The sequence below is a fragment of the Dermacentor albipictus genome, chromosome 4 (assembly GCF_038994185.2).
Source record: "Dermacentor albipictus isolate Rhodes 1998 colony chromosome 4, USDA_Dalb.pri_finalv2, whole genome shotgun sequence".
Classification (NCBI taxonomy): domain Eukaryota; kingdom Metazoa; phylum Arthropoda; class Arachnida; order Ixodida; family Ixodidae; genus Dermacentor; species Dermacentor albipictus.
Window position 1 is genome coordinate 80,807,152 of NC_091824.1, and position 27,789 is coordinate 80,834,940.

Consider the following 27,789-nt stretch of genomic DNA (forward strand, 5'->3'; position numbering starts at 1 on the left):
CAACCGTTCCTCACACAGTGTCGATCCGTCATTATGCTTGCACTTATCTCGATATCGATTTCAGTGAAACGCAATGATGCAGTGTCGGATGCCGGTCGAAGTTGCCTTGATTTATCTATACTACTATCATATTGGAATGGCTCACTCTCATATGCGCTATTAGTCTCCCGCTTCAGCCAACAATGCCAGGCTCCCGAGCGTGCTTTGAAGAGATTAAACAGATTAAACGGTAAGCTATTTACCGAAGCTATGGCCCGAGGACGTTACCTTCCAAGGATATTATACATAACAACAATTGAAGTACTTTTTCAGACCAATAGTGACATGACTTCCATGAACACAAAATCAATATTGTACACGCATACCTAATGTGTCATTATACTCTTTGTTGTAGCTACAAATCAAATAATTTACGTGTATGTACAAGCTAATCTCCATAAACGCCGTATATGCTTTTGACAGCAGTTGTATCTCTCTATAAATTTAGGCGATGACGAGCTTTCTTCGTTCTAAGAATTATGTCGCCTTAGACCAGATGCCTTTTCTGTTTCAGTTGTGCTATACGATTTCGTGTTCCTACATTTATATAATATGTCATATATAATATACAGCCCGTGGCTTTTGGCGCTTTGTCATTTCTAAGCCTCCCAAAGCCGGCCGAAAAGCTAGGAAGAAGAAAATGCATAGTACTCGCACGCACCAGAACCACGTTTCGCACTAGTACCAATACCAAGCACCGGTGCGTGTTGCTAAATAAATCTGCGAAAGGGTCGCCTACAGCGGAGCCCAGTGTCACTCACCTATGTTGTCGATGGCCGGCGAGATGGTGAGGGTGACGGCGATGAGCACCACACTCATGAACAGAATGAAGCACGCCACCGAACTGATCACGAATATGATAATACGGCGCTTGGGCGAGTCGAGCTCGTCGTCCGGCTTGCGCTGCTGGCCCGTCTCTTCGTCGGTGACCAAGAGCGACGGAGCCTTGGACGTTCTGCGACTTCCAGCGTCCACGTCCGGAGGAAGTAGCGAGCTGCCCTTCCGGCGGCACGCCTCCGGTCCGACCAGCGAGGACTCCCGCCTGTGCGAGTGGTGAGGGCGCTGGTGCTGGTGGTGGTACCTGTCCTCCGAGCACCGGCGCTCGTCGTCCCCGGCACTGCGTGACGAGCGCCGACTGCTGTGTCCGACTCCTCCGGTGTCGTCGGTCGCCCGTGACGAGCGACGACTGTCGTCGCACTTGGAAGACCTGCGACGTTGCGAAGCCGGTCACTTTCCTTACTTTTCTTGAACACGCAGAAACAACGCGCGAGAACCAGGTACGAGCGCAATGGCGCTGAAAAGGACGCCAATATAGGTTTATACTACGCTTTTGAATATGAAAGAGAGATTGGCGACATTACGGGCCTGGTACCGGCCGCTCGTCGTCGCATGACGAACAATGGCAAGTAAAGAATTACGCCACGAACGGAGCCTAAACACAGTAAAGGAGTCGGAGAGCGCGAACTTGCGAATTTATGCACAGTAAAACTCTGTTTGCAGAGAAATTTGCCATTCATGAAGAGTACTTGCACTCAGACATTATAAGCGTGAAACTTGACGCATTAGCGAGTTTTCTACGTTAAAATAATCTATTCTTTCCGCTTGAATGGCAACGCGACCGCATAGACTAGCTATGCCATATATACAGGGTTTCTTTAGCTGCAGCAAATTTTGAAAATTGTCCGTGGCAGACGAATACAAATACAAATACAAATACAAATGCCTTTATTTCCATAAACGTACAATTTATGGGGGATTTAAGGAAAAAGTTGCTCGCAGCAACTTGACGGGCCTTAAACCCGGTCTGAGGGCAGCAGCAGAAGGCACAGGCACTTTTTTGAGCCGACAAAACAATACATAAGCGAAAAAAAAAAACAAAGACAATGACAACTTGGCTTAGACAGTATGCCAGCAAACAGAAGTGCAATGGAGAAAAGAAAAAAAAAAGAAAAACGTTACAAATCATAAAAACTACGCGAAACCACAGTGTACAGTATTGTACAAAAGAAGCAGCAATAGAACAAGGTAATCATTTTAGGAAAGAGCGAGACACGATTTGACAGAGGCTAATATCAAAATTGAGATATGTGACGACAGTCTACTTCAGAAAATAGTCACAAACAACCCATTAAATCGTCTTCAAAATGTCACTGAAATGCTCAAATAAATGCGATACAGGACAGGAGGTGACATCTATGTTATTACATTTAAGCGTGTTTAATAGGCGTGGCAAGCGGTGGTACAACATTTGAAGAGAATAGTTAGTGCGAGGGTGCGGCACATACCAGTGTTCAGGTGACCGTGTACTGTATTCTGTTCTGTTTCTAGTTAGCTGTGCTAACGATGTGATGTATGGCTGGCTTAATTGTTTTGCTTCTTTACGATAGGCTAGCAACAGCCTCAACTGCGACAGAGAATGCAGTGTGAGTAAATTCAACTGTTTGAATAGAGACGAGTGTGAGAATAGTGTGAGCGTCTACTGGAGCATTACAGATACTACGTATTGCCTTTTTTTGAAGCAAGAATAACCGGTTTATGTTTGTAGCAGACGTTGTACTCCACACGAGGCAGCAGTAGTGTACGTGACTCAGGAAGAGAGCGTTGTACAAAAGAAGTTTGACCTTGCGTGGCAGCGGTCTCAAGCTGAAGAGCGCCCCAGCTACTTGGGCAAGTTTGCCTCCAAGGAAGTCGATGTGATTAGTCCATAACATATGGCTGTCAAAAAAGACACCTAACGTCTTCGCAGACTGAACAAGCTCAATTCTTGAAGAACCTATTATAATGTCGGTCTCTAAGCTCACACCTTTATTTTTTGGTTGAAATAAAATAGCTTTTGTTTTGTCAGTGTTAATTCTTAAGCCATTATCCTGTGACCATCTGTGTACTTTATTAAGAACAGAGTTTGCAGTTGAAACCAGCCTTTCAACGTTGTTCGATGAAAAAAGCAGCGTAGTGTCAAAGGCACAATTATAACCCTTGATCAAAATTATGCAATAAGATGGCCATTACTTCTAAGAAAAATCGAAATGTTTAATCTAATCAGTAATATAATAAATGTAATTGGGCCAAATATTTTTTATTAGTTACGTAATGGCACATATTTCAATCTATGAAATGTTTTGTTGAGTACGCAAGGCACATTGACTGAACATCAATTCTCAGGATGGCGCTGGTTTTGCGATACGCGCCATCAAACTCGCGGTAAAAATAAAGTGTTGTTCTACTTACTTTGTTTATAAGAAACGCCGGTTTATGCAAGTAGCACGAGAGTGACTTGGACGTAACTGCATTTCGTGGGGTCCTTACAAAGTTACCTCGAAGTTGGCGTAGTGCTGAGAATTGATTCCAAGTGGATTCGCCTTGCAAAGTCACCGGCTACGATTCGTCAATTGATATGTGTGCCGTTTAAAGTAAGTAATGAGAAAGATAGTTTGTGTAATTATGTTATTTATTCAGTTAGGTATTTTGATATCTTATAGGAGTAGTGGCCGCCTCAACGAGTAATCTAGATCAAGGGTTAGATTGTGCTATCTGCTTGCGGCAATTTTTTTAGAATGTGGCGCAACTAAAAAAAAAAAGGCACCATGAATATAGCGTCTGCGCAATATAACAATCAATATTCAGTCGCATTGTTCTTTTGGAATGCCCGAAAGGTTGGCAAAGGCAATAAAGTCCCAGCAACACGGGAAACAAGTGTGTTTTCTTCTTTACATGTTTATTTGCAAAAAAAGAACACAGTCCTCTGAGTTCGTTTATTGCGAGGGACAACGCAATTTAAGTGAAAGCCCAGGGGCTTCTGCTCTTCTTTCCCCGAAATTTTCTCAGTGCGCTCTGTTGCGTATGTGACTGAGCCAGCACCGCACTAAGGGTCTGAAAATGATCACGAAAAGCGTAACTGCACAACAGTGAGCCATGGACTCTTCGTCAACATCACATAAATGAAAAAAATATATATCTGCTAATATTTGATACGAGCGGTAGGCTCAATGCACTATTTTGCATAGAGATATGCTGCCGAGAATTACTAGCAGCAAATGAACCTGAGCCCCGTAAGTTGTCCGCTGTCGTACAAAATTGCGCATTCGTCACTGATGTTCACATTTCGAATGCACAGTTTTTATGACAATTCGTTTCTCAACGCTTAAAAAAAAATACGCGAAGTCATTCATTGAATTTTCTTTAATTAGCACTTTATTCAATAGAACGTCACTACAAGATTCCTTTATGAGACACAGGTAAAAGCCGAGGAAATGCTAGAATATATGTGCCAATTTTACAGCGAAACAGCTAGAGAACGCAATCGGGTGAAAAAAACAACTTGACAGACACTTAAGCTTCGCCTTTAAGAATGGAATGCGACAGCTTTACAGGGTCTCTGGCCGCTTCTCATGCTCTCGTTTGTCACCACGACCTACATCACACATAAACATGCATTCACTCATTTAATGTTTGATGAGCCACAACATGCGTTTACTTCTATCTAATTACCCCATTCCTTATTAGCATACTCACAATTACCACGCACACGTCAGTACGTTTCTCTAAGACACTTCACGAAATCGAAACACAAGCTGCTTATCGGTACATCCCCTATAAAGGCATCCATTTGGTTAAGTACAATGAACCACCTCAAAACTTGCATTCATTTCAGTCTAATTAGCCCATTCTTAATTACCGTACTCATAATTACCGTGCATGCAACAATACATTTCTCCAAGACACTTTACTAAGTCAAACGCCACAAAGCAGTCTCAAAGACTCCACCTAACATGCTTGAACCAACGAATCTTCGTGCCCGTTTCGCTTTCCGAACGTCCTGGATTCAAACCCCAATTTCTTTTTTTTTTCAGCTCAATTGCATTTCTGTGGTTACAAAAAATCTCCCCGAGGAATTTGGCGTCAGTGCGAGCCGCCTTTGACCTGTTAACGAATTTATGAATTCTTTATTTCTATCGGGAGTTATCGCTCTTGTCCAACGCACGGACAACGCCGACGACGCCGGATTCCCTGCGTTAAGGGACCCCTAAAGCTATCGCTTTAGAAAAAGAGGCAGCGGCACGCAGAGCACATATTATGCTTTGCTGGTTGTAAGAAATCAGCACTCAAAAGCAATTTCGTTATACATACACATACTCACTGAGCACAACAAAGAAAAAAAATATACTAGCATGAGCGCATAGGAAACGTGCCGTTTCACAGTCGTCCACCTGCGTATCGTAACGGCCTATCATTTTTACGAACTGAACGAGAGGCATTGTTCACCGACAAACCTGCGGCTTCCGTCGTCAGCCCGGGACGAGCGACGGCTGTGCGCGCAGCACTCGCTGTCCCGGGACGAGCGGCGACTCAGGCTGCTGGCGCTAGAGCGACGCGAAGACGAAGGGGTCACGCTCATCGAATCCACCCCGCCGGTCACCGTCAGGCCCTGCGGAGCCATAGGGCTGCGGCTTCCGCGGCGACGCCGGTCTGCCGAGCTGCGTACGTCGGGGCAGGAGCGCTTGCGGTCGCGATGCCGCCGGTGGTGGTGGTGGTTGTGCGGGCTGCGGCCGTCTTGCATCGAGTGTCGACGATGCTCGGCGGGACTCGGCAGGTTGAGAAACTGATTAGGAGTAGCACCCAGGGATTCGGCCGACGAGGTGCCTCTAGAGAAGGGCAAGTCTGGCACTCGCAGCAGAACGCCAGACTCGACGCCGGGGTCGATGTTGATCACCGGGGCGTGGTGGTTCTTGGCGTTTCCGCTGACGCTCTTCGGGACGTCCTGACCGATTTCGGGATCACCGTAGGCACTGCGAACTGCCCCGTTTTCAGCGCGCACCGTATTCACTTCCATTTCGGCGTTCATGGTGCCAAATCGACGGCGCGTATTTTTTGGCCACGTGGAAGGACACGCACTTACGATACCAAACCAACAATCTAGCCCTTTCCCGCAGCAGCTGTGGTAAGCTGTGGGTCAAGATCCGAAATTCTTAGCTGCCAGCTCATGTTACTTGAAGATGGCTTCGGCGAATTTCCAAGTAATTGTTATCCGTGTGCTGCTGTCGAGTAACGACAAACTACTCGCGAAAAGAAGCTAAAGGCGAAGCAGATCGGAAAACACGAGCAAGATAATTGTCATTATTTCACAGAGCCCACAGTACCTTCTGTTTTCGTGAACATGCTTGGCTGCACAAGTCGTGGCGTAAACTTGACACGAGGCTCTAGTGCTAGGGGCGACTGTTTCTATAACCTAAGTAGTTTTTCTAGATAATAGTCTTGAGAATCTCACCGGCGGAAGCTTCCACGATAAGCATCTTCTGTAATGCCGGAAGCGCTGCTACGTCTCGCTCAACGAAAAGCGTTGAATATTGCCGAAAACTTCTCTGTTGTTTACGCAGCCTTCTAATATCATTGTCTGCTAATGCGCTACATAGCCAAATATTAGCGTTACAATCGCGATGTATAGACGCCTTCTAATTCTCATTTAACTTTTTTAACTAGTTGGCAAAGCGCAGAAACAGCCCTAGCGATATGCATCACAGAGAGCCGCACTCCTATCCACGAACGGGCCGCTTGGAATCACTTGAAAAAGCGCGCGAGTTGTCGAACACGAGTGCGAGAACAAAAGCCGGCGAGAATTGGCACGGTTTCGCGTCAGGACGCACAGAAACATAGAGAGAGACACACAAAGCACTGTTATCCACTCGTCATCTGGAAGATCCCTTGCGAAGCGATACTGGGGAGCCCACGTGAACGCGCCGCGCGAATCGGAAACCGTCCGGGCCACGATCCTCTCACGAGCGCATCGACATCGAGCTGCAGCCTCCGACGGACCGCGCGCCACATGTGAGCCTTCTCGAAAGGAGACACACTGCCCGCGCCGCGTCGACGTCGAGACGGCAGGCGGATCCCCGAATAACATAAAGTCGCGTCTGCGCTTCTCGTGGAGTTGTAACGGCGCTCGCGCCATCAGCGGCGCACGTTCGAAGCAGGCTGGTCAGAGCGCGAAATCTGAACGTGGTGGAATGCCTATCTTTTGCTCCTCGGTGGCACTTTCCTGCTATACATCATTTCTGGGTTAACTAGAGGATTATCTATATATTTGCTTCAATTGGTATCTAAAAAAACGTTTGATTCATTATAACATTGCTCGTGAACATTCTGAATAACACCCGTATAAGTTTTCAAGTTATATGAGAAGTGTTGCTTCCTGCAAGTGCACCTAACCATCCTTGCGAAAGTTGTCAGCAGCTGCTGCGCCCGAGCACCAGCTGTTAAACACGGCAACGTCTGAAGCACACAGCAGTACACATTTATGCGTTTTTGGAGAACCTGCTATTTGATAATGATTAGCAGTTTCGTGTGGTCGTTGAGCGATGCGAACTGACCTATTTCACTCTTCCGCTGGACTCCTCCATACGGCCGCTCACGGTTGCGATTCTGGAATCTTATCCCTTTGGCGGCCTGACACATTGCCGCCGTAACAGCGAGGGCGTGGAGCGATAAGTTCGCGACATCGCCGTAGACGCAGAGCCTAGGCGGCTGATTTTCATCTATGATCCCAATTCGGAATCCGGCAACTTTCGACCACGATCGGGACATATTAATTTTACAATACCACTCATCGCACATTTAAATCACCTGGTGCCGCAATTAGGCAGCACTACTTCTACTAATGCGCTACATAGCCTGCTTTTATGAATTTCCTGCGTTTATACATAGCCTCCATATCCTTTGACACTAGTGTATGTCATTCTACTTGCCACTGGGGCACAGTTGCTTTATTGTTCACTTTGTTGCTGCTGTGCATGAGATCAGATTCAATTTCCAGCCCCTGGGGGGGGGGGGAAGGGGGGTGTCAACACACTTATGGCGACAGAATATACAATAGCACCCACTTTATTGAGATTTACCAGTACATTAAATGCATATACATATAAGGTGGCCCAAATTAATCCACAGCTCGTTGTACAGTATCTGTCATAGCTCATGCTTTCCTATAAATGCTAAATAATATCATCTATTGTTATTGCTAGCATGGATTTCTTAAAATGATAAGACTACCTTTCTAACTGCATCATAATTTTATATTCTAATGTCATGAAGTCCTAAATGTTGTCCATGTGGTCATAAATATGATCCAACAAAGCTATTGAAGTGCGTACACGAGATGTGCATGTGACTATCATGTCTCGAAAGCATTTTACGATAGGATCTCAATTATGTCCTTCATGCACTTCATGCAATTGTACATGCCAAAATAACACCTCAAAGGTGCTCAAGAAGTAGTGATTAAAATATTGCATACCTCTTGGGACACATCTTATGGGACGCTGAAGAAAGGGTGGAGACACCATTGGGAGCTTTCAAGGACGCTTCCTTTGCGTGAGGTTCAGAGCGGTATCGATACGGTGACACGACTCACCATTCTGGATGCCCGGGAGCGCTAGCTTTCGGACGCCAAGAGACAGGCAGAGGCGACGAACGAATGATACGCGGCCTGAGGCCCCTCGGTAAGCCCTGAAAACGTTTCCCTTCTTTATTTTTACACGCAAGTGTTAAGTGCTGTTCAATTTCAGCGAAAATATATCGCCTATCTAGGCGCGTTCAAGACCGTGTCCGTACGTGAGATTCGGGAAACAAGATCTTGGGGCCACGGAGAATTGATACTATATTGTGCAACGGGCGGACAAATCGGACAAAGGGCGGACAAATCAGTGGCTCTCTTAGGCAAGTAGGGCCCTCTGGGCCGCGCTTTTCGGCGACAAGGTAGCCTAGCCGCCTGCGGGATTATCTTAGTGGGCTATGTCGTATGCCCGGTTGAGGTAGTCGGAAGTTCAAATCCCCCCTTTCCTTTTCTGTCTTTTTTTCCTTACGATGGTGTATCTAAATATGACATCCTCCAGTGCACTACACCTGCAGGCTTGCAGTGGCGCCTGACACCGGCGAAAGATGCCGAGAGCGAATAGAGCTATACTAATGCACGTACAACCAAATGAGGAAGGCCCACCAAGCTTCAACTAAGACACTCCCTCACTAGTCCAGATGGTCAGATGGTCCAGATGGCGTCACTAACAGGATGCTGAGGAATCTCGATGATGAGTCGATCGACTTCCTCACTGCAAGGATTAATGAAGTCTGGCGCAGTGGACAGGTCCCCACACAGTGGAAGGCGGCCTGCACGGTACTCATCCCCAAACCCGGTAAAGCACCAGGAATAGAGAATCTAAGACCAATTTCCCTGACGTCCTGCGTTGGTAAGGTTGCAGAGCATGCCTTGCTCAACTGGCTCAAGGTGCACATCGAGGCCAATGACATGTACACCCACAATATGATTGGTTTCAGAGCCGGCCTCTCGACACAGGACGCCATGAAGCTGATAAAGCATCAGATCATCGACCGGAGCACGGGAAATACCAGAGCCATCCTTAGACTAGACCTGCAGAAGGCATTCGACAATATTTCACACGAGTTCATTCTCCAGTCTATTGCCGGCCTCGGGCTCGGGAAGAGGGTCTACGACTTCGTCCGATCCTTCCTTAGCCAGAGACCTGCCAAGCTCAAGATCGAAGGATACCTTTCGCAAGAGATCACCCTCGGTTCACGCGGCACGCCTCAGGGCTCAGTCATCTCGCCAACATTATTTAACAACGCAATGATCGGGCTTTCTAAGGAGCTCGAGAAGATTCAAGGAATCAACCACACTATCTACGCAGATGACATCACCATCTGGTGCGTCGGCGGGAGCGACGGCCAAGTTGAAGCCGCCATGCAGAGCGCCATCGATGCGACCGAGCGCTTCCTCCGCCCCACTGGGCTCAGATGTTCTCCATCAAAATCTGAGCTACTTCTCTACATGAAAAGACCCAGAGGTGGCGGCCATCGTGATTGGAAACCGGCGTCCGAAAGCGAAATACGGCTTTTCACTGGTGACGGGTCTCCGGTGCCTAGAGTGGACTCACTCCGAATATTGGGGATGTATATCGAGTCTAACGGTTGCAATGGAACCGCACTCAGAAAGATCACCGCCAAGACGGAGAGTGCTCTCGGCCTCATTCGGAGGATCGCCAACAGGCATCGGGGAATCAAGGAAGAAAATCTCATCCGCATTACACATGCTTTTGTTCTCTGCCACCTTTCATACTGGGCGGCCATGCATAATTGGCATGTGGCTGAGAGGAACAAGATCAATTCACTCATCAGAAAGGTTTTTAAGCTTGCCTTCGGCTTGCCTGCAAGCACCCAAACCGAAAACCTGTTGAAGCTCGGAGTCCACAACAAGCTCGAAGAGATTATCGAGGCACAAGAGCACTCACAGCTGCTCAGGCTATCCGGCACCCCGACGGGCCGCAAGATACTCGACGAGATGGGCCTCAATCCTGTCGACCAGTGCCCTGACGCCATGCGGATTCCCAGCGACATCAGGTCTCAACTCCACATCGCGCCCCTGCCCCGCAATATGCACCCCGCAAACAACGTCGGCAGACGTCGGGCCAGGGGTAGAGCTCTACTCGAGCATGTCCGCAATAACCACATTGAGGCAAGCTTCGTGGATGCCGCGGCATATGTCCAACAAGAGGCATTCGCCGTCTCCATCGTAGACTCCAATTCAAGGCTCACTTGCTGCGCTACGGTACGCACTTCAAGGCCCGTGGTAGCCGAACAGGTTGCAATCGCGCTGGCTGTGCTCGATGGTCGCAGAGAGGCAATATATAGTGATTCCAAGGCAGCCATTAAGGCTTACCAAACCGGTATGGTCTCCCCCCAGGCCCTCCGCATTCTCCAAAGCACCAAAAGTATCTCTCCGCATTCTCTATTTTGGTTTCCCGCTCACTTGGGGTCGATGGAGGGTTCTCCCTCTAACCCTAACGAGGGCGCACACGAGGCCGCGCGAGGACTCACTGGCCGCGCCGCCTCAGCAGTCCCTCAGCCCCGCGGGGAACCCTTGCTTATGTTTAATGAGATCACCACGCACTACTATCTGTCAAGACCGGTCTTCCCCCTCCCGCACCCCGCCTTATGTAGGGCGCGGGCGGTTACCCTTCGACTTTTACAAGCCAGTGCGTACCCTAACCACGCGGTTTTTCTTGCCATATACTCCGAAAGATACCCCAGTGCGGACTGCCCTGCCTGTGGACTAAGGGCAACATTGAACCATGTGTTGAGGGGGTGTGATGCCATCGGCTCCTCCTTCAGCGAGGATAGGTGGGCTGCGCTCTTGGGCAGCCCCGAACTCAACGACCAAACCCTGGCCGTCCAGAGTGCCCGCGATCGGGCCGTCAAGCTCGGCTTGGCGGTCCCTACGTGGGACTAGCCGGGTGGCGCGGGGTCTCCCCTGCGTCTTCTCTGGACCAAAATAAAGTTACCTCACTCACTCACTCACTCACTCACTCACTCACTCACTCACTCACTCACTCACTCACTCACTCACTCACTCACTCACTCACTCACTCACTCACTCACTCACTCACTCACTCACTCACTCACTCACTCACTCACTCACTCACTCACTCACTCACTCACTCACTCACTCACTCACTCACTCACTCACTCACTCACTCACTCACTCACTCACTCACTCACTCACTCACTCACTCACTCACTCACTCACTCACTCACTCACTCACTCACTCACTCACTCACTCACTCACTCACTCACTCACTCACTCACTCACTCACTCACTCACTCACTCACTCACTCACTCACTCACTCACTAGAACAGAAAGTGGCCTCTCTAGTGCAGTATTCGGCCCCTACCTCCCCAATAATATCTACAATCAACTCACGGCTCTCAGTCCCCAGCAGCTGCGGAGCATCTGTCCAAGGGGGTGGTCAGACCGGTAACGCAGCAGAGGGTGCTAACACTCTCTGGGTCCGGACAGGCCACTAATGGGAACTCACCCTGTGGACCTTTAATTGCCGAACTCTGTCGAGTGAGGCTAGCTTAGTAGTACTCTTTGAGGTACTATCAGACGTTGTTGGAATATCCTCAGTCTTAGTGAGATTAGAACTGGTGAGGCTTATACGTTGCTGAATAACAGCCATGTCCTCTGGTATAGAGGTCTCCCGGATAAGAAGCAATACGGAGTAGGATTCTTAATCCATAAGGACATAGCGGGCAACATTGACGAATTCTACAGCATTAGTGAGACGGTATCAATAGTCGTAATGAAACTTAATAAGTGGTATAGATTAAAGGCAGCACAAGCCTACGCTCCAAAATCCAGTCACGACGATGAGGAAGTAGATCAGTTTTATGAAGATGTTTAATTAGCGAAGAGAAAAGTGCAAACTCGGTATACAGTACTAATGGGTGACTTCAATGCAAAAGTGGGGAAAAAGCAGGCGCGTGAACAGGCAACTGGCAACTACGGCGTCGATTCTAGAAACACTAGAGGAGAGGTGCTGGTAGAATTCGCAGAAATTAATAAGCTGAAGCGTAGCAACAGAAAGTGGACCTGGAAAAGCCCTAATGGTGAAACAAGGAATAAAATTGATTTCATACTTTCTGCAGATCCCAGCATAGTGCAGGATGTAGAAGTGATAGGTAGGGTAAAGTGTAATGGTCAAAGGTTAGTGAGGGCTAGGATTCACCTCAATTTGAAGAGAGAAAGAGTAAAATTGGTCAAGAAGAAACAGGTCAACTTAGAGGGAGTAAAGGTAAAAGCAGACAAAATTAGGCTGGCACTTGCAAACAAATTTTCATCCTAAGAACATCCTTAGAACAAAGGACCTAATAAAGAAACGACAAAGAATGAAAGTGTACAACTTAAGAGATAAGATGGAATTCGCGGAACTGACAAAACTGATCAACAAGGCGAAAATAAGTGATATTCGAAATTATAACGTGAGAAAGACTGAGAAGCCGTAAGGAATGGACGCAGCCTGAATTCAGTGAGAAGGAATCTTGGCATAGGATAAGCCAAGATGTATGCACTGAAAGATAAGCAGGACAATATCATCAGCGATCTCGAAGGTATAATAAATGCAGTGGAAGAATTCTATAGTGATCCAGAGGACTCAGGAGAACTCCCTTCGAAACGATAATGAACAGAATACAGAAACTCCTCCTATAATTACAGATGATGTGAGAAGGGCCTTGCAAGAAATGAAACGGGGACAAGCGGCAGGAGAACATAGATTAACAGCCAGTCTAATCAAAGACGGAGGAGATATAATGCTTGAAAAGCTGGCGGCTCTCTATACGAAATGTCTATCAATTGCAAGGGTCCCAAAAAACTGGAAGAATGCAAACATTATACTAATACCCAAAAAGGGAGTCATTAAAGAACTGAAAAATAATAGGCCTATTAGCTTACTCCCAGTATTATAGAAAATATTTACTAAAGTTATCTTCGTCAGGATAAGAGCAACACTTGACTTCATTAAACCAAGGGAAAAAGCGGGCTTCAGGAGGGAATTCTCTACTATAGATCACATCCATGTCATTAAACAGGTTACCGAGAAATCCGCAGAGTACAATAAACCTCTCTGTGTGCCATTCATAGATTTGTGCCTTTGTGCATAGATGTGCCTTTCAAAACATTTGATTCAGTAGATACCAGCGGTCATAGAGGCAATGTGTAATTAAGGAGTACAGACCGCCTACCACGGAAAATATCTACAGATTCCACAGCCACCTTAATTCTACACAAGAAAAGTAGGAGGATACCCATAAAGAAAGGTGTCAGACAAGGAGACACAATCACTCCAATGCTAGTCACTGCGTGCTTGGAAGAAATATTCAAGCCACTAAACTGGGAAGGTTTAGGAGTAAGGATCGACGGCGAATACCTCAGCAACCTTCGGTTTGTCGGTGACATTGTTCTATTCAGCAACACTGCAGATCAAATACAACAAATGATTGAGGACTTTAACAGAAGGAGTGTAAGAGTGGGGCTGAAGATTAATATGCAGAAGACGAAGATAATGATGAATACCCAAGCAAAGAAACAAGAATTCAGGATCGCCAGTCAGTCACTAGGCTCTGCGAAGGAGTACGTTTGCCTAGGTCAACTAATCACAGGACACCCTGATCATGAGAAGAAAATTCACAGAAGAATAAGAATGGGTTCGACTGCATACGGCAGACATTGTGTGCTCCTGACTAGAAGGTTACCATTATCATTGAAAAGGAAGGCATACAATCAGTGCATTTTGCCGGTGATGACATATGGAGCAGAGACTTGGAGACTGACAAAGAAACTTGAAAACAAGTTAAGGACCACGCAAAGGGCGATGGAACGAAGAATGCAAGGCATAACTTTAAGAAACAGAAAGAGAGCGCTTTGGATCAGAGAACAACCGGGTATAGATGACATTCAAATCGGCATGAAGAGAAAAAAAATGGCGCTGGGCAGGTCATGTAATGCGTAGAGTAGATAACCATTGGACCATTAGGGTGACAGACTGGGTACCAAAAGAAGGGAAGCGCAGTAGAGGACGACAGAAGTTTAGGTGGTACGACGAAATTAGGAAATTTTCGGGTTTTGGTTGGAGTCGGTTGACGCGGAACAGGGACAATTGGAGATGGCGGAGAGGCTTTCCTCTTGCAGTGGATGTAAAATAAGCTGCTGACGCCGCCGCCACTGCTGCTGCCGCTGCTGCTTGCTGCTCCTGCCACCGCTGCTTGCTGTTGCTGCTGCTTGCTGCTGCTGACGACGACGACTTCTCCTTCCCCTGGTACCTTGTGTAGCGTTCTTTCCTTGGAACTCTGTTTTACATGCCCCGGCAATACTGTGCACTACGCGCGCATGTGTTCTGAAAAGTTAAAAACAGCTCTTTCTGTTTTCGCAACGTAGGTGCAAGAGATTAATATATTGTCAGCACCACCAGTGCACCTTTATAACTAATTAACACGAACACCCACAGACCTGTTAAGACACTACACAAACGCAAATAACAGCTGTCAAGAGAGAAGGATCAAGGATTTACCACTTCGACCTATCTCAGGACTTTATGGAAAGCTGTTTACTGAAAAACGTTTGGTTGCCACAAAATAATGAGCTAGAAGCTAAAAGAAGGCTTTTTGAAATCTCTACAAAATGCATCTTAGGATGAATGTCGACATTGATGCAATATTGAAGCAACGAAGCGTGTACGGCAGACGAGCTCCTCTCACAAGCTTCCCTCTGAACACGCTATGCCATCTAGCGCCATCGCGGTGAAGTCCATGCATGACCTGAATATATTCAGACAAGATGGTTGAATCTACATGAGGCAGGTTCCATTTCAGCCGCCGCAGGAAAAAAATTTAATGATATTTTTTGTCATTGAAGAGTGGCACATACTCATCCCCGCGTTCACAAACCAAACTTATGTTTACCACTTAAGTCACCAAACATCCCTTAACGCGTTTCAACAACCAACCTTGTACTTATCGCAGAACCTTTCTAGTACTTGTGGCCGTAATAAGCAAGGCTTGGTTAAGGTAGCCTCTATAGCCTACCTTAACACTTCCTTGAAACGGACACCTCAATTATACCTTATATTATACCTTAACTATACCTTAAATTATACCTTAATTATACCTTAACTACAAATTGAAACAGACACCTCAATTATAGTCATCACGGCATGTGCGGCGCTTCACAACCTTAGCAGAGTTCTGCGTGACCCATGCCCATAAGGCAATTATGGGCACTATTCAAAAAGAAAAAGAGGTGCTTTGAAAACATTTGCCAGATTTGCCTGACAGCAAGTCTGCCTGCTTTTCAACTCGCATGTCGCAACAACTTAAATACACAGCATATGTATGTTTTAACACATATATGCTGTGTGTTAAAGCACACAGCATATGCACCCATGAAAAAAGCTCATGTTGTCTGATCAATTTACAGTTTTCTCCACATGGTATTGTCCCTCGGGTAAGTTCAGTGCAGATAACATTAGGGCGTTTCTCTCGGTGCAGGCTGTGCAAGAGCATATTGACCTATATGTCTTGTACATTGCAAACACACGCAATTTTGGTGGCCTTAACTACTCCACTGTAAAAAAGAAGCACTTTATGTTTGTAACATTGACATGAAAGCAGTGAAATAATGCACAAACGCACCTTAAAAACCAGTTTTGGAAGCCTTCAAGACATTTTCAACGAATGCATTCCTCGTTGTAGCGTCCACCATACCGAAACAAAAATAAAACCCTTTCTCCGCTGCTCCAACCTCATCGTCATGATGCGCAAAAGTAATGGCAGCATTCTGACGTTAAAAAGTAGCTTAGTTTCTTGCAATACTGCTGTGTCAAATGCAGAATACAGAATGAGTTGCTCATTAGCCACCTGCAATGCCTCATTTTCTGCGTTTCTGTATTAGCAAATCTAGTTTCCTGAATAATTAGTCCGGATCTACTATTTATTTATTTATTTATTTATTTATTTATTTATTTATTTATTTATTTATTTATTTATTTATTTATTTATTTATTTATTTATTTGTAATATACCTTACAAGGCCCCTAGTTGGGGATTGAGTAAGGGGGCATACAATCCAGTACGTACAATCTAGTAACAACAATAAGAAAAGAAAACAGCAGCCAAGTGCACAGCCTAAGAGTCAGAGGAACATTAGCTACATAAAGCTGCATATGAGTACAATAAAAGTTTGTAACAAACGTATAACGGAGCAAGAAAAAGGTAGAAAAAATAACACAGAACAATGAGTGTGATATTAACGGTTAACAAGGGTTAAGCGAGTTAAGTGAGTGCTTGAATTTTTCGCGGTCAGTTTCCGCAACTATGTTCACGGGAAGGTTGTTCCAGAGCCAAATCGATCCAAAGACTGGTCCACCAGTACGAAGGTCCCGAAGAGCAGCTTCTGAAAGAAGTCTGAGAAAAATGCTACGGGAAAGACCAAATCGAAGGTTACATAGGAGATTATCTCGGTGAGGAAAACCCGAAAATGGACCGACCCATCACAAGAGAGGAGGTCACCGAGGCCGTGAGAGCGGCCACCAAGAATACAGCGGCGGGAGCGGACAAGATTCGAAACTCGCTCATAAGAAACCTAAGCGACGAGGCAGTCCATCAGCTGACGTCGTACCTCAACACGCTCTGGCAAGAGGGGAAGGTACCGGCGGAATGGAAACACGCCATCGTGGTCATGATACCCAAGCCGGGCAAGAAACTACAGATCGAGAATCTCAGGCCGATCTCGCTTACGTCGTGCCTGGGAAAACTGTATGAGAGAATAGTCACCAGAAGGATCCAGCAGCACCTGGAGAACGGGAGGTGGTACCCTGACAGCATGTATGGCTTCAGGGCCAACCTATCGACGCAGGACGTCCTCCTGCAACTCAAAGAGGAGGTACTCGACACAATGCCTAAGGCGGGTGAAAATGTTGTGATGGCCCTCGACATCAAAGGCGCCTTCGACAACGTCAGCCACGCGGCCATAATGGAGGGCCTCAACAACACCAACTGCGGAAGGAAAGTACACGACTACGTCAAGGACTTCCTAACCGACAGAACGGCAACGGTAGGACTGGGGGAGTTGAGGAGCGACACCTTCTCCACACCGTGTAAAGGCACACCCCAAGGCTCCGTGATATCGCCCGTGTTATTTAATGTGGCGATGATCGGCCTGGCAAAACGACTTGGCGAGATTCAGGGCATCCAACACGCGATGTACGTGGACGACGTCACGGTTTGGGTCACGCAAGGTTCACTGGGAGAAAAACAAGAGTAGATACAAGAGGCTGCGCGCTGTGTCGAAAAGTACACCAGAGAAAGGGGACTGGTATGCTCCACAGAAAAATCCGAATTACTGAGAGTAGGTAGACACCCCACCCAAGTAACGCTGGAAGTAACGCTTGATGGTCAAAACATCCCGGAAAAGAATATGATCAAAATCCTGGGCATGTGGCTACAGGGCAGCAGAAAATGCAGCCACGCCATCAGCCTGCTGAGCAAAGTGACGGAGCAGGTGGGCCGGATGATCAACAGGGTCTCCCAAAAAAGATACGGCATGAAAGAGGAAGACACACTCTAACTCGTCGGCAGCCTGGTCGTCAGCCGAGTCATCTACTCGCTACCGTACCACGCGATGACCAAAGGAGAGAGGGAACAGGCGGACACGATAATCAGGAAAGCATACAAGACGGCTCTCCATCTGCCGAAAAACACTTCAAACGAAAAACTGCTCCAACTGGGCATCAGCAACACTTTCAGCGAACTGGCGGAAGCCCTGCTTGAAACGCACAAAGCCAGACTCAAAAGCACCCCTGCAAGGAGAGCGCTCCTGACTAGGCTGGGACGGGACACGAGTGGACACGTAGATAGATACGCAGACGTGCCCGACTGCTTAAGAAAAACAATAAGCGTTAGGCCAGTACCTAAGAACATGGACCCCAACCTCCACGAGAGTAGAAGGCAGGCGCGAGCCGAATACGTGGAAAAGACACTCGCGCTACTAGAGAACACGGTGTACACGGATGCTACCACGTACCCGCGAGAAGGGAAGCGCATGGCCATGGCGGTGGTGGTGGACGGCGACGGGATTCTGATCACATGTGCGACGGCAAAGGCAGCCGACACAGCGGAGGCCGAAGAAATTGCCGTGGCGCTGGCGGCAGTAGAAGGATATAGGACAGGCAGGCCTCTAAACATCCTAACAGACTCGAAGGAAGCGTGCAGAAATTACACGCGGGGCAGGATTAGCAAAGCCGCCCTCAGAATTCTTGGCGGAGCCAACTTCGCGGAGAGGAACGTTACGCACAAGTTAATTTGGATTCCGGCCCACGCAGGCATAGAGGGTAACGAAAGGGCAGACAGCCTAGCTCGAGAGACCACGTTCCGAGCAGAGCAGTCGCGCGCCCCGGAGTATCACCCACACGCTTGTGAGGGAGGATACACAGAAATCTTAAACTTATACAGAGGGACGAGAGCCAAATATCCCCCACCGCACAAAGCTCTAACGCAGGAGGAAGCAACGAGTTGGCGCAGATTGCAGACAAACTCCTTCCCAAATTTATACATCCTAAACAAAATGTACCCAACACAATATAGAGACACCTGCCCATGGTGCGGGGCCACACCCACACTATACCATGTCACATGGGAATGTAAACACAATAAATCATTCCACCAACACAATAACCCGAGTGCGGAGCAATGGGAGAGTCGGCTTACCAGCTGCGAGCTCACGGCCCAAAGGGCCTTAGTGCAGCACGCTAGTGAGGTAGCTAGGCTCAGTGGAGCCCTGGAATAGGGGCCCACCCTTGCTGGAAGAGGCTCCAAGTCGCCGGCGCCCAAGACGACCGAGACCTCGAGACGCTAAATCCTTGAAGGAACCAAAATAAAGTTTCTCTCTCTCTCTCTCTCTCTCTCTCTCTCCAGAGCCGAATGGCACGTGGGATTGCAGACCAGTTATATGCTTCTGTTTTACCATAGATGCGCGTGAAGCTATGATGATTATATATACTGTGCGACGTGTGCGATGACGTTTCTAGGTGTAGGTAACGTTTGTTAGTGTGGTGGGCGTATTCATGAAATAATGACAAAACGGCTATTTCACGACGATTACTTAGCAGCTGAAGTGAAAGATGAATCTTTGAGTTAAGCTAGAACAGTAGTCATAATTTTGAGAAATGGAACGTGCGGCTCTATTTTGGGTTGATTCCAGCATGGTAATTAAGTAATTTTGGTGGGAAGACCAGACTGGAGCGGCGAACTCAAGTCGAGGGCGAACAAATGTTTGCAATGCCAGTTTGCGGATAAGTGGAAGTGAGTTCCGAAGGTTACGTCGCAGGTAACTCAGTGATCGAAAAGCACTGGCACAGATGGTGGTAATGTGAGAATTCCAGGAGAGGTTTGTTGAAAGGTTTACGCCTAGGTATTTAAATGATGAGGTCCGAGATAATGGGACATTTTTAATACAGTAAGAATAGTCCAAGTTAGTGCGTTTGCGAGTGAAGGGCATCACTTTACATTTTGATGAAGTTAAAGTCATTAGCCAGGTGTCACACCAATTATTAATTTGGTTAAGACCATTTTGGAGGATCAGGTGGTCATCGGAGGTGTTAATAGAACGACAGATAATGCAGTCGTCAGCGAAAATGCGCATGCATGATGATAAGTTATTGGGTATGTCATTAATGTATAACAGAAAGAGTAAGGGACCAAGAACACTTCCTTGTGGTACACCGGATGAAACATCTGAAAGGGGCGAGGAGAAGCTGTTAGCGAAAGTAAAGTGCTTTCTGTTAGAAAGAAAATTTCGAAGCCAGGATAGAGTTAGTGAATCAAGTTTTAATGATGATAACTTCAAAAATAGGCGACAATGAGCTACGTGGTCAAAAGCGTTAGAAAAATCCAGAAAGATGCTGTCAGTTTGAAGTTTTGAGTCCATGTTCAAATGTAAATCTGTCGTAAATTCAAGCAGTTGCGTTCCGCACGACAAACCTCTCCTGAAACCATGTTGATTATGAAAATCGAAGTTGTTCGACTCTAGATGTTGGTAAACATGAGATGCAATAATATGTTCCATCATTTTACAGCATATGCGCGTTAGCGATATCGGTCGGTAGTTCTCAACTAAGTTTTTGTCAGCGTCTTTGAAGATGGGTATGATTTCAGATCAGCTCATACTCAGAATGTGCATGTGTGCTTCGTTCCGGCTGTGACGAAGCCAGCAGTGCTGCTACAGCTGGCGTGGGCTCTGTGCTGTGTCAGGCCCAGTGAGGTCACTATCGAAGGGGTTTGCAAGGTGTCTGGTCATGTGGGATGCCACCACACCGACCCTCAGTAGTTCGTCGCTCATATGGCTTTTCGCCGGTGTGCCATCACCTTTGAGTGGCAAATATCAGCGTTAACAAAATTTCCGAATCACTAAATATTTATTCATGCCTCTTCAGTTCCACTGCTTCGAACATGCGGCCAGAAACATATGCACACTTTACGGTGTAGCTGTCATACGTCATTTGGAAGCCCTGCTAGCCCAGCGCAAACAAAATATACACACAGGTCGCTGTGCACACACGCACACAACACGGTGCATATACTAATGCACTGCAATTGTGCCCAAGTTTTGTTTGCTCCTGGTATTTCATTACAGCAAACGACAAGCCTACAGACAAAGCTAGTTGATGGCGTTCGGCCAAAGGCTGCATTTGCACGCTCTGCAAACTAATAAGCTAGCGTTCCCTTCACACCAAGACGCCCTTTGAGATAGCAACTGAAGCCTTCAAGGCACCAAAATATGAGCAAGTTTGCCGGTCGTGCAAGTGTGTCGCGGAAAACACACGAGCGTATGCACTTACAATGCCTTTGTTTGCTTGCATGTTACAATCAACCAAGTTCGGTGCAACGTTATTTATGGTGATGAATTGACTGCTTCCACGCCACTGTTCCGTATACACGCGCACAAGCTGTTGTTGATGGCGCTCGAAACCAGCTGTAGCGCTAGGTTCCCGTGTTTTCCCGCGCATTTCATCAAATATACTTTTTTCTTAAGCGAGAAGCAAGTTGAAGCAATTTCGGCAAGTGAGGAATAATACAATGCTCACCTGTTTTGAAGAATTCACGTGTGTCTTCGGCTTTCGCACGGAGCCAGCTTTCTTTGGCATTACGGAGCATTTCTTCACCTGTTTCACCTGCGCAGGAAAAGTTGGCCGGCAAGTTTAACAGTTGCCACAGCGTGTGGCCGCACGCTGTGGCAAATGTTAAACTTGCCGGGCCACTTCTCCTGCGCCTTCTTTTTTTGCGTGGATAGACAACGGGTCAGTTTTCTTGCATTCAAGCACACTGCGATGTCTATCCGTTAGATCCACGAGGTTGGTGCGCTCTTCGTCGGTGAAGTTAATTTTGCGCTGTTCCATCCTGAACGAAGTTTACAAAGAAAAGAACTCCAGAACTATTTAAACGATGATACTGATGAAAAGTATGGCAAATAATCCACAACTACTTATAAATAAGAAAAAGAAAGCGTGCGAAGCAAAACATCATGGCAAAACAAGACGCAGGAAGGAAAGAAAAGGCATCGTGGACAAAATCAAGCTCGAGACGTCGGTACAAAAGCGTGCGCTGCGTCGACGGGGTCCCACCAGCGTGGTCAGATGTAAATGATGGACTGACCGAAAACGGCGAGCATTTCATCACGTTTTATCAAGTATTTATACATTATTTATGCACAGGTGCTTGTGTGCACGCCATTATTCCTTTCTTGTAATAAAGGGAGTTCAAATCTTGCCAAACTAAATATTTCGATCGTAGCAAAAAAATTATCTAGCCTCGCTCCTTGGTAAAACACTTAACGAGTGAAGGGTGCCTTTCATAAGCCACACTTACAGCGCTTTTAGGTGCGTTTTCGAAACAGACCTTCTTTTGCCATTATACTTTTCTCGTCCTTTCGTAAGTAGCCCCATCCCGATAAGTTTGGTTTGTGAATACGGTGGCCAGTGACGCAACTTGGCGCCTAATTGCTTCATTGAAGAGGAGCTCCTACTAAATGTCACATACTCAGTGACCCAACTTGGTCCAGCAGTTGGATTCGAACACAATTTCCTTAGCGCATTAACCTTACGCTCTACCCATTAGGTCATGGCTTACCCAGTGACCGAAGTGGACGGTAAAGAGGTTAGACCCAGACAAACACAGACATGCAGCATACGGGCTGAAGGTCCCAAGGAATGGCAATCGCGCATTAGAGAGCTCCTGTTTGCCTGTCATGTATGTATTTCAAGCACCACGCTGCAGCACACAATGTGACCGATTCATATCTTATCGTTTTGCGCAACGCTTTCCACGCCTTTTGTTCTACGGCAGTTGGGCATTTTCACAGGTCTTACGTTTGTGAAAGCTCACACTTCGAACTCGCACTCCAACCAATGATGTCGACAGGCGAGCACCGAACGTGAGCGGAGATAAGCGCTACGGAAACGAACAACCATTACAGAGTTATAGCTCAGCGAGCCAGCGGATGAGCAGGTCAGCGTTGCCGTCACTGCGCATGTGGTGCCGCACATGCCCACTGGCATCTATACGCTCACCCGCTCGCCCGCTGAACTATAACTCTATATTGTCTATGACCTCCCTCACCGGGATTTGATAAAAAAGAATAAACATAAATGTGATAGCTGGGGTTGGCGGGGGGGGGGCTGAATTTATTACGGTATTGCACAATAATTCCAATCCTATTTTGATAACGTCTGACCGTCAGAATATTCGTATGCAACCTCATGTGATTTATTACCTTTCAGTGCACAATAAATAACAAAGAAGCAACGCATGCAGTACTCATGGAAAACGAAACGGATGCTCGCATATATTTGGGGCTCTTCGATACAGCTGCTCTTTCTGAACCAATTCCCGAGAGTGCCGCGCGCGGTGACGCCAGAGTTCACTTCGTGCGAGTGCAGCGCGGCACCTGCGCGCTTCGACATTCTCGCAAACCGGCGAGAAAAGTGCAGTGACCTACGAGCGCTGTCATCAACTGCGGGTGATTTAAGCCTCTTTTGAAAAAAAAGAACGTGAGTGCATGAATCCCAAGAGTAATTTTATTTTCTTAACTATCCCCACAACTTCTGTCATGCTAGCGCTACGCTGTGCCAGAGAAGTGGGGATGCTACTTTTAGAAAAGAAAGCCTCTTAAACGAAACAAATTGAGCATGCTAGACGGCTTCACCAACGTCTCCAGAGTTAACCACATAATTCGCAAATATACTCCTTATGTCAGCTCGACTGACTCTTTTTGTAACCAAAGTAGCAAACGTACGTCCGCGTATGGATAATCAAATAGTACTGCTTTATGTAGCCTGCTGTATGAAGAGCTTCGGCAGCGCCGGCACTTTCAAGCTAGCAAGTGCACGGGAACCATCAACTAGTGTTGTACCAGCTGCTGTCCCAGTGCAGGCTTCAAGTGCGGCACTTTAATGGAGGACTCGAGTGCGCTATTCCCTGAAATGGTGCAGCCAAACCGGAGACCTATAATGATTGTTGACGGCGATGGTACTCGTCAGTGATTCCCTGCACGGCTGGGGACTATGTGAACTGCTCTTCCAGCTGTTAGGGTTAAGTTTGGCGGTAGCTGCACTTGCCTGCAGTGGCTGTTCATAATGTCACGTTGTAGTCACGGTGAAGAACACGGTATAGAAAACCAAATAACGAAAGTAACTCTTTACTGGGCGAACCTGTGCCAAGATAAAACAAGAAACAGTCAGGCACAACGACTGCAGCGAGCACATTCGCCGGTGGTTGAAAATCGGATCTGCAGGTCAAGTGCGCCGGCTTTTATTCATGACTCATCGAAGGTTCCAGGGTAATCGCTGGTGCCCGCGTGCCTTCCTGAAACCGCTACACGATTCGTGTCACGCATACAATCTGATTACACAAGGCTCTGCGAGAAGATACACAGCAGATAGAATCGATAACATTCCAGCGAGTTCCAATCATGCAGGTGCGCCTTGCTCTGAGTGATAATTGGTTAGCGGGTGAAATGCGGTTTTTGAAAGAAAGGTAAATAATAACACGTGTCAATGTTGTTGCTGTCGTCGTCGTCGTTGTTGATGTTGTTGTAGTTGCTGCTGTTGTTGTTGTTGTTGTTGTCGTCATTGTCGTTGTAACCGCTTCGAATCACTACTGTTGCATTTATGGAGACGCAGCTAGTGTGTCTTCTCAAATGGCCAGAAAGTATGTGTCCTGTCTTTCAAGGAAAAAATTTCCACTGGAACCTTAGGTCCTCCTGCGTTTTGCGGAATGTTCGTGCAGCTATCCGTTTCACTCTACTATAGGTAATTATGCTTGGCTGATCAGCTGGAATGCTATTCCAAGCGCTTGGTGTTAAATATTGGGTTCACAGTGACCGACACACACACACATACACACACATACACACGCCGTGGTGGTCTAGTGAATAGGGTGTCGGGCTACTAAGACCGAAGACGCGGAATCGAATCCCAGCCGTGGCGACCACGTTTTGATGAGTGTGAAAGGCAAAAACGCGCGTGTACCGTGTATCAGGTGCACTTTACAGAACCCCAGGTGGTCAAAATTATTGCGGAGTTCCTCACATACGGCGGGATTCTAATCAAATCATGCCTTTGGCACGTGAAATCTCAGAGATATATTCAAACACACACACAAACACACACACACACACAAACACACACACACACACACACACACACACACACACACACACACACACACACACACACACGCTATTTACAAAGTTTCATTAAGGCTCGTAGACCATAAAAACACCGGCAGGTGCCTTAGGGCTCAATCACACTAAGCCAACACAACACCGATTTCGGTCTGCCTACTGTTGGCAACAACGTTTTTTTCCTTCGTGTCGGTGCCTCTGTCACACTGTACCGACGCCGACAATCTGCCGATGGTCAGCGGAGAGCTTGGCTTTGGTAAAGTGCGACAGTGGCTCCGACACGAAGGAAAAAACGCTGTCGCCGACACTCGGCCCACCGAAATCGGATTTGTGTTGGCCTTGTGTGAATGAGCCTTTAGTGACGCGGCGGTGAGCAAGAAGTAAGCAATCTTAAAAAGTTATTTTGCCAACGGCATTTCACATTCATTTCATTTATAGCCAAGCGCCAGGACTGCCACAGCAGATACTTATTTGCTCGATGAAAAAGACCAGAAGATTATCTGCAACACACACATTAAGTAAAAGAAAAGAGAAAACAACATATTCCGGCTGAATCCATCCCATGGTGACTGTCCACATTAATGCAATTAGCACTCCAAGAAATGTAGTGCTACACCATATTTCCACCACTGAAACGCATCATGCATGAGCCATATACTGCAGCCGGGCTTCTCTCTAGCACTTCCCTCTGAATTCGCTGCGCCATCTAGGGGGGGCGCGCGTTACGTCCCATGAGAAATCCTGCTCTTTTTGCGTAGCCTCCGAGATCGCATGGTTGGCATCGCGTTAAGCGTCGGCATGCTGGTGGGACACGCTTCGTCACGTAATGGTGCACGCGCCAAATCCCCGTCGTCTTCTGTGTCCTCCCAGATTGCGCACCGGCGCATGCTAACGTCTGAACCAGTGCACACATTCATGATGCAGCGCGCTACATGTTCGGGCTACTGTGTTTGAGACACCCATCTAATGTGTGTTCGTTTACGCCCAGCACCAAAGAAATCCTAAAGGTCTTTTTTTTTCTTATGTTCGGTCTAAATAGGTTAGACAGACACAAAGCGGCAAAAGAAAGCTAAGATTGCGAGTCACAATAGAGAAACACCAGTGCAAGAAAGACATACGCTGAAGGCACAAGCTCCGCTGGACATAATGTCTGCATGACAGAAACAAGTAAACAGCGCCTTTACACCTAGACAATCGAAAACAGCTTTGTCCCACTGTCCTAGACAATCAAGCAGTTATTGGCATGGAGCGAGACTGTGGCTCAAAGCTCAGTATTCGAAGCTTTAAAATGGCCTAATACAAGTTATGAGTAAGTTCTTGCAAGAATTGTCCATGTGACATATCAAATCACTTGCGCCAAAAAAAAAAAAGTGGTGCTTGAGGAGAGAAAGCATTCGCCCGAACGCGATGGAAGCGCGCACTAAATCTTAGCTACCAACGCTACGCGTCATGTATTCACAGACATTCAACCAAATTGAGCCTGCGATGCGTGCTTCTTGAGGACGTTAAGCACGAGAGGTTCGGTGGTTCAGCCGGAACAGCGAATCGCGCGACAGTCAGCATGCGAAGTAACATTACTTCATTGCGGTTTGCTTCTCGCTAGGGCGTTTATTTCTTTGTTTTGTTTTGTTTTTTGCTTTTCTGCTGTTAACCTGAAATTTTGCTTTCAATCTACTAATGCTGCTTATAAGTAAGACATCGTACCTTTCGTAAATTTGTTGTCCTGGATTTTTCGCCACCTGGTGCAACCGCCGCAGTGCTGTGGGGCGGTTATTCACCTCTTCATTTCTTCCTAGAAACACAGAGTTTACGATGAAGGCTTGCATTGCTTCCGCGGCAATGGACCAGCACCTTTTTACGCGTTTAGTGCCAAGAAATTCCCGCGCTCACAGCGCGCATGCTGCCGCCGTGTGCGTGCAACCGACTGTCTTTACACTTCCCCAAGACGGCATATACGTCACGGTAACCTTGGTAACCGTGGACAGTTAGTAGACTATCGCTTGTCGCGAGAGCACATGCAGCGTCATTGCACCGCCAGGAGCTGTTCCGCTTGAGAGCATACCAAAAAATTAAGGGCCGTATGGGGAACCAGCGCTGGCCAGGAGGCGCTACGACATTTTTCATGCGTTACTAAAATATCCTGAAACCGTCCGATAGGGAGGCTACGAAGATGACACGACATATTTAGCGATAAGAAACGTGCGCCTGTATCAATGTTTGTCTAGCCCGATGCGGCCTGCCAAGTTCTGTCCATGGCCATGCGCGCTGCGTAGAGCGCATGCGCTGCTACGTCCTAGCACGTCGGTTCCCTGCCGTTTGAGGAGCCGTGAAAAGTGTGACTCAAGACAATCGGTGAATTTGCTGACACGAAATCACTGCGTGTGCTACTGGAAACTGTGTCTACCGCTCGCTAGGCTGTGTGTTACGGCGCTGCTGTCGGCACGCGAAGTTTCAGCGCTGGTTGCCCATATTGCTTTGATTCTTTTCGCTTGAGCCTAGAAATAGCGCAAGAAAAATATAACACTGGCATGGACGACAGGACAGGCGCCTATTTAGCCATTCATAAGCTCGAATGATGTACCAACTACCCGGCAGCGAGTTTTAGTCTGTCACATTTACTTTCGTTATTGACTTGTACGAAGCAGTCGCACCATTGTATCAGGGACTTGCCACGCG

General features: G+C 47.1%; 1 protein-coding gene across 2 annotated transcripts; it reads right to left on the reverse strand.

Annotated features, from left to right (window-relative positions):
• Positions 1 to 1,108: 1,108 nt before the first annotated feature.
• LOC139059164 (uncharacterized) lies at positions 1,109 to 27,048 on the reverse strand. Of its 2 annotated transcripts, none has more exons than XR_011513971.1 (2): positions 26,818 to 27,048; positions 1,109 to 1,246 (listed from the first exon to the last, which is right to left on the reverse strand). XR_011513971.1 is itself a non-coding variant. In XM_070537170.1 (2 exons), the coding sequence occupies exons 1-2, from the start codon at positions 26,937 to 26,939 to the stop codon at positions 5,273 to 5,275; spliced, it is 675 nt and encodes a 224-aa protein (XP_070393271.1). In that variant the 5' UTR covers positions 26,940 to 27,048; the 3' UTR covers positions 4,134 to 5,272. The 2 variants fall into 2 exon arrangements, 1 of the variants encoding a protein (XP_070393271.1); XM_070537170.1 differs by lacking the exon at positions 1,109 to 1,246 and adding an exon at positions 4,134 to 5,825.
• Positions 27,049 to 27,789: the final 741 nt, after the last annotated feature.

Coding starts and splice junctions, on each gene's coding strand:
- LOC139059164 (XM_070537170.1), bottom strand. CDS start 26,939: ATGCAAGCCTTCATCGTAAACTCTGTGTTTCTAGGAAGAAATGAAGAG. Junction 5,826..26,817: donor GGACAACAAATTTACGAAAG/GTACGATGTCTT, acceptor GGCAGTTCGCAG/TGCCTACGGTGATCCCGAAA.